This window comes from Oncorhynchus keta, unplaced genomic scaffold, assembly GCF_023373465.1.
Source record: "Oncorhynchus keta strain PuntledgeMale-10-30-2019 unplaced genomic scaffold, Oket_V2 Un_contig_25284_pilon_pilon, whole genome shotgun sequence".
Lineage (NCBI taxonomy): Eukaryota > Metazoa > Chordata > Actinopteri > Salmoniformes > Salmonidae > Oncorhynchus > Oncorhynchus keta.
This window is the reverse complement of record NW_026284365.1, coordinates 13791-20721: the sequence shown is the minus strand read 5'-3', so window position 1 is coordinate 20721 and position 6931 is coordinate 13791. Positions and strand designations below refer to the sequence as shown.

The 6931-nt window shown below is 42.7% G+C and overlaps 1 protein-coding gene across 2 annotated transcripts; it reads right to left on the bottom strand.

The window, feature by feature from the left end:
* Positions 1–378: 378 nt before the first annotated feature.
* On the bottom strand, positions 379–5889 carry LOC127922329 (oocyte zinc finger protein XlCOF6.1-like). 2 transcript variants are annotated; one of them, XM_052506063.1, is made up of 2 exons: positions 5619–5889; positions 379–2588 (listed from the first exon to the last, which is right to left on the bottom strand). In XM_052506063.1, the coding sequence occupies exons 1-2, from the start codon at positions 5674–5676 to the stop codon at positions 1333–1335; spliced, it is 1314 nt and encodes a 437-aa protein (XP_052362023.1). In that variant the 5' UTR covers positions 5677–5889; the 3' UTR covers positions 379–1332. The 2 variants fall into 2 exon arrangements, with proteins under 2 accessions (XP_052362023.1, XP_052362022.1); XM_052506062.1 differs by lacking the exon at positions 5619–5889 and adding an exon at positions 4006–4249.
* Between the last annotated feature and the right edge of the window lie 1042 nt (positions 5890–6931).

The following is a 6931-nucleotide window of genomic DNA, read 5'->3' as shown; positions in this document are numbered from 1 at the left end:
CATGATGGAGCACCTTGCCATAACATTTACATTACATTTACATTTAAGCATCCTGAGAACTGATTGGTGCATGACATCCAGTGAACAGCCACTTTACAATAGTGCATGATCCTATCCTAGGTATTCAAAGAGGTGGGGTTTCAATGGTGATTGACTCCTGGCGTCGTGACCACCATCCAGAGCAGCAACAGTTTTGACCTGAAACTGTAACCAGGCCAGGAAACGCAGTGCCCTTGTTTGGGTGTAGGGCCTGAAGAGCCTGGATCCCATTGCCGAGCTCCGTAGGCAACCATGGTCTTGTAGCGGAGCAGCTTCAACTGGCCAACAGTTTGTTGGGGGTGGCAAACAAAACAGTCCAGCATGATTTTGGGTCCATAAGGCAAAAGTGATAACTAAGTGGCTCGGGGGAACAAAACATCAATATTTTGGGTCCATGGCCAGGAAACTCCCCAGACCATAATCCCATTGAGAACTGGTGGTCAATCCTCAAGAGGCGGGTGGACAAACAAAAACCCACAAATTCTGACAAACTCCAAGCATTAATTATGCAAGAATGGGCTGCCATCAGTCAGGATGTGGTCCAGAAGTTAATTGACAGCATGCCAGGGCAGATTGAAGAGGTCTTGAAAAAGAAGGGTCAACACTGCAAATATTAGTTTCATTACACATCACCCTTTGTTACTGTTGCCAAGCCCATCAAGGCCCTGATTGGTGAACCACTGATCCAGTCACAGCTCTGTCTTTTGACAATGCTAGGGACAGCCACCGACACACACAAACAGGGCTTTTAACAGTGTTTTACACCCACATATTTGAGAATGTTCCCCTAGGCGGGCTTCCACCCAGTTACGTAACCCTGAACCTTAGAGGCTGCTGCCCTATATACATAGACTTGAATTCACTGGCCACTTGCATAAATGGAACACTAGTCACTTTAATAATATTTACATACTGCTTTACTCATCTCATATGAATATACTGTATTCTACTGTATTTTAGTCAATGCCACTCCGACATGGCTCATCCTAATATTTATATATTCCTTAATTCCATTATTTTACTTTTTGGTTTGTGTGTATTCCTGCTGTGCCACAAAATCTGTAGAATTTCAAAAGTTCCCTATACATTCATTAGCTATAACACATTTATGCACGTAACAAAATAATGCCATCTGCACTAATATTTTAGTCATCAGTTAATCTGACTATTCTCTCAGACTTTACTTATTCCAGCTATGTGTGTCTGAGCGTGTACTCAGAATTGTCCACATCCTGACTTTTTATGTTCATCTTGTGACTAAATAGATCTTTGTCAATGTTCTTTCTTTCAGTTTTAATCCTGTTTTCCTCCTTTGTGTATTTTTTTAACATGCGTCAGTAAATTAGACTTTTGAGTGAAGCTTTTTCCGCAATCATTACAGCTAAATGGTTTCTCTCCTGTGTGAGTGAGTTTATGGTTTCTTAGGTTCCCCTTCTGATTGAAGCTTTTCCCACAGTCACTACAGCTAAACGGTTTCTCTCCTGTGTGAGTCAGTTTATGCTTCTTTAGGGACCCCTTCTGATTAAAGCTTTTCCCACAGTTATCACAGCTAAATGGTTTCCCTCCTGTGTGAGTCCGTTTATGGATCCGTAGGTTCCCCTCCTGATTGAAGCTTTTCCCACAGTCTCCACAGCTAAATGGTTTCTCTCCTGTGTGAGTCAGCATATGGCTCCTTAGGTTCCACTTATGAATGAAGCTTTTCCCACAGTCTCCACAGCTAAATGATTTATTTCCTGTGTGAGTCAACATATGGTTCTTTAGGTTCCCCTTCAAATTGAAGCTTTTCCCACAGTCTCCACAGCTAAATGGTTTCTCTCCCACTCCTGTGTGAATCCTCATGTGCTTGGACAGATATCCTTTGAGTTTGAAGGTCTTGGCACAAACAGGGCAGGTGCAGGGTCTCCCACTGTGACAGAGGCGGATATGGGCCTTTAGTTTACAGGTGGAGGTGCAGCGTTTTCTGCAGAACCTGCATTCACTGAGTCTCTTCTTGTAGAGAGTCATATGCCTCTGCAGGTCAGCTTTCACAGCAAACTGTTCACCACAGTCAAGGCAGTGGTGAGTTTTTCTAGACGTGCTGGGTTTGGAACAATGTTCCGCCATCGATGGGCTGGGATCCAATCGCGGGCTGCTGTCAAGTCCTACTGGGTCACTGCTTACGGCTGAGCTGTGGCTGGAGGCATTGTTTTGATTATCTGGAGGGTCACAGGGAATGTAGAGACCATTAAAGTGGGTCACAGTAACAAAAGGTGTGAGAACCACTTGTTTAGGATCACACTCTCTGTTCTCCACAGTCTGGGTTTGGGGAGAAGTGAAGGACTGAAGTGGGTCCTCCTGATCACATTCACTTTTCACACAGGAAGGAGTGAATTTGATATCAGCCTCCAGCCCTTGAAGCTGCTCTTCCTCCTGACTGGTCCTGAGTTCCTCCTGTTCCTCTTTAATCTGTGGAAGCTCTGGGTTCTCCTGCCCCAGACTGGGGCTCCACTCCTGCTCACAGTGCTGCTGCTCAGGGAGAACCTCTTCAGAGACAGAGAGCTGCAGGGAGTCTGGAGGAAAGGAGAGAGGAGCAGAGGTTTTCTATAGAGCCTTTAGACAGTCGTTACTAGCTGGCACAGCCAGTCATAAACCCACCTATTTCTAAAATGCATCTTCTTAAAGCAGAACTGAACTCAAGAACCAATTTCTCTAATTGAAAACAGCATGTGACTGGGAACTCTGCCAGAGCACGTGGACAGTTAAAGGTCATGAGCAGTCAGAAGTATGTGTTTCATGAAATTGGATGATATTTGAAGGAAACCAGATTAAAGTATGATGACCAAAGTGTGAAAATTACTGTTGCTTCTACATTGATAAAGTTTGATCATAAAGTTACTGGTTCCCTCCCCCATGTCAAACACTTGGACTCATTATTAAGGGGACAAGGCGACATCACTTAATATTAATGTGTGCTAACATAATATTCTCTTCTCTTTAAATAAGTACTGCATTGTCACAAACATCGGAGAAGTCGTGTTTGCAGAGGGGCGTGGTTTATATAGCTGGTCATGGCTCACAACAACACCATCATCTCAGAAACCCGAGACCCACACCAATTTGCATACCGCCCCAACAAATCCATGGCTTGGGGGTAAAAGCTGTTAGGAAGCCTTTTGGACCTAGACTTTGTACTCCGGTACCGCTTGCCGTGCGTTAGCAGAGAGAACAGTCTATGACTGGGGTGGCTGAAGTCTGACAATTTTTAGGGCCTTCCTCTGACACCGTCTGGTATAGAGGTCCTGGATGGCAGGAAGCTTGGCCCCGAGCAGTTGCCATACCAGGCAGTAATGCAACCATGCTCTTGATGGTGCAGCTGTAGAACCTTTTGAGGATCTGAGGACAATTGCAAAATATGTTCAGTCTCTCCTGAGGTGGAATAGGCTTTGTCGTGCCCTCTTCACAACTGTCTTAGTGTGTTTGGACTATGATATCTATGCATACTCACTTTAACTCTATCTACATGTACATATTACCTCAATTACCTCGACTAACCTGTGCCCCCACACTGACTCTTTACCGGTACCCCCTGTATATAGCCTCGCTACAGTTATTTTACAGCAGCTCTTTCACTATTTTTTACCTTAATTTATTTTTCTTAAAACGCATTGTTGGTTAAGGGCTTCTAAGCAAGCATTTCACTGTAAGGTCTACGCCTGTTGTATTCGGTGAACGTGACAAATAAAATTGTGGTCACACCAGATCTGATCAGATTTCTGATAAATCCCCCCCCCCACATTTTAAGATATATGTGACCAACAGATGGATATCTGCATTCCCGTTGATGTGAAATCCATAGATTAGGGCACAATGAATTTATTTAAATTGATTTAATTCCTTATATTAACTGTAACTTAGTAAAATGTTAGACATTGTTAAATGTATTTATATTTTTGTTCATTGTAGCCATCAGAAGATCTACATACGAACCTATCCTACATAGTTTTAACTCCGGTGTGATCCGCAGCAGTCTCCGTAGCCGATCATTCTCCTCCTGGTACTCCGCTACCGTTTCTTCAAATGCCCCGAAAATCTCCACAGCTGCCGCGGTTAAACGCTCATTTAAAAACACACGAAACGACTGTAGTTTAGACATGTTTTAGTCGACTGAAAGTTGGGTATTTAGCATGTATGTTTTCGCGGACGAGGACAAACAAACCCAAACAAACTCTCCCTACCGTTTTACCTCCGTATTGTTTTGTTCTGTTTTTGTCAGCGGGAAACGAGACCAGAAACAAATCACAGCGCCCCCATGGTATAATGGGGTTTTACTACAGGTTACAGACCAATGATACTGGGAATAGATGCTGTAGCTCAGGGATTGTTGAAAGACGGGACAAACTCCACCTTTTTCACACAAATATTTTTCTTCATATAAACAACATTTGAAATATACATTTTGATGAACCAGATATACATTTTAAAAATTAGATTTTTTTCTGAAAATGCAACTAAGTGGATTTATGTCAACTCCATCTAACCCCATAAAAGGAAGTTCATTTTTACATTTATTGTCCAACAACTGTTTAAAGTCCTTGATTGTGTCATTCTAACATTAGATTATTCAAATATGTAATACAAATCTCCAAACGTTTTATTTTATAGTACTATATCAGGGATGGTTAACTGGTGACCCTGCCTTTTGAAGGCCCTCAGATCAATTTCCATAAGCAGTTAAATCATTTTAAAAAATTCAGTTGGGGTCTCCACTAATTGTTGGGCGTTATAATATCTAATGTAATGTAGTAAAATACACAAGGTGCAATATTGAAATGTAGTTGTGCATCAGCAGTTTCTCTCTTGATATGTCAGCCACTGACAGTCACTCAATTATCTTATGTCAGCTAACATTTTTTAGACTGGTAAATGAGTTTAAACGGCCAGCTATCTAAACTTAGTAATCATGATCGAATTACCAGACGGCGGGCATTTTGGCATGTCTTTCTAGATTCAGAACTTAAAACAACATTTATATTTATACATCAACCCTTAAGATTTCCTTTTGCTGCAGTAGGATGTGATGCAGACACCTCTTAATCAGAGGGACACTGAGGAGCAAATGTGTTTAGTTTTATTTACTCAACATGCATTAGTCTAGAAGCCTGTATGTATAGAATGAAAGAAGTCCTCTTTCTGAGAACATTTAAGCAGATACCTCATCTACACCTCTTTCTATTGTATTAATGTTTACTCCTTCACATTGGGATAAATCTGGATAACATACATGTTTGTACTTTGACACTCCTGGTGTTGACAACCGAATCATTTTACAGTCACCCTTGACCCCGCAGTACACAACATCTATTTGATGACATCCCCTTATGGTCAGTCATGTCTGGTCCTGTTTAGCTGTAATACAGTGTGTGTGTTAAGTAATGGGTAACATGTCCAACAGAGCCATCTAGTGGGGAGAAAGGAGAAGTGTCAGCACTGAGTTCATTAGCAGTGCCACTGTCAGACTTGTGACATGACCTGAAAAGGCAGTATTTTCCTCTAAAAAGCCACAGAGTGTTGAGAGACAGAGTACATGCTCAAAGACTCACATCCGGTGGTTGGTGGAGGACGACACGATGATACCTCTCCTAGGGACCTGCTCTCCATGCTTCTGGATTAAAGTTCCTCTGGTCTCTGATCTATTCTATTGGTAACCTGCTGTTTCTCTCCACAGTGCTCTCTGCTACTCTCTGGTCTAGTTACTTTACATCTCTCTGGAGGGAGAAATAGATGTCACAGAATCAGTTTATGGTCCCTAGGCTCCCCTTCTGATTAAAGCTTTCCCACAGTCATGATTTCTCTCCTGTGTGAGTCAGCATATGGAAAGATAAGGTCTGTTTATAACTGAAACATTTCCCACAGTCATGATTTCTCTCCTGTGTGAGTCAGCATATGTAAAGATAAGGTCCGTTTATAACTGAAACATTTCCCACAGTCATGATTTCTCTCCTGTGTGAGTCAGCATATGTAAAGATAAGGTCCGTTTATAACTGAAACATTTCCCACAGTCATGATTTCTCTCCTGTGTGAGTCAGCATATGGAAAGATAAGGTCCGTTTATAACTGAAACATTTCCCACAGTCATGATTTCTCTCCTGTGTGAGTCAGCATATGTAAAGATAAGGTCTTTATAACTGAAACATTTCCCACAGTCACCACAGCGAAATGGTTTCTCTCCTGTATGAGTCCGTATATGCGAGGTTATGGTCCCCTTTTGACTAAAACTCTTCCCGCAGTCACCACAGCTAAATGGTTTCTCCCCTGTGTGAGTCATCATGTGCTTGGACAGATCTCCTTTGCGTTTGAAGGTCTTGCCACAAACAGGGCATGTGCAGAGTTTTCCACTTTGACAGAAGCAGACATGGGCCTTCAGTTTACAGGTGGAGTTGTAGCGTTTTCTGCAGAAGCGGCATTCGCTGAGTCTCTTCTTGGAGAGAGTCAAATGCCTCTGCAGGTCAGCTTTCAGAGCAAACATTTCACCACAGTCACGGCAGTGGCGAGTTTTTCTAAATGTGGAGCTGGGTTTAAAACAGTGTTCTCCCATGGATGGGTTTGGATTCGAAGAAGGGCTGGGATCCAATGGTGGATTGCTCTCAAGTCCTACTAGGATTCTGCTTACAGCTGAGTTGTGGCTGGAGGCATTGTTTTGATTATCTTGAGGGTCACAGGAAATGTAGAGACCCTTAAGGTGGGTCACAGTAAGAAAAGGTGTGAGTTCCACTTGTTTAGGGTCACTCTCTCTCTCTCTGTTCTCCACAGTCTGGTTTTGGGGAAGAGTCAAGGACTGAAGTGGGTCCTCCTGATCACATTCACTTTTCACACAGGAAGGAGTGAATTTGAAATCAGCCTCCAGCCCTTGAAG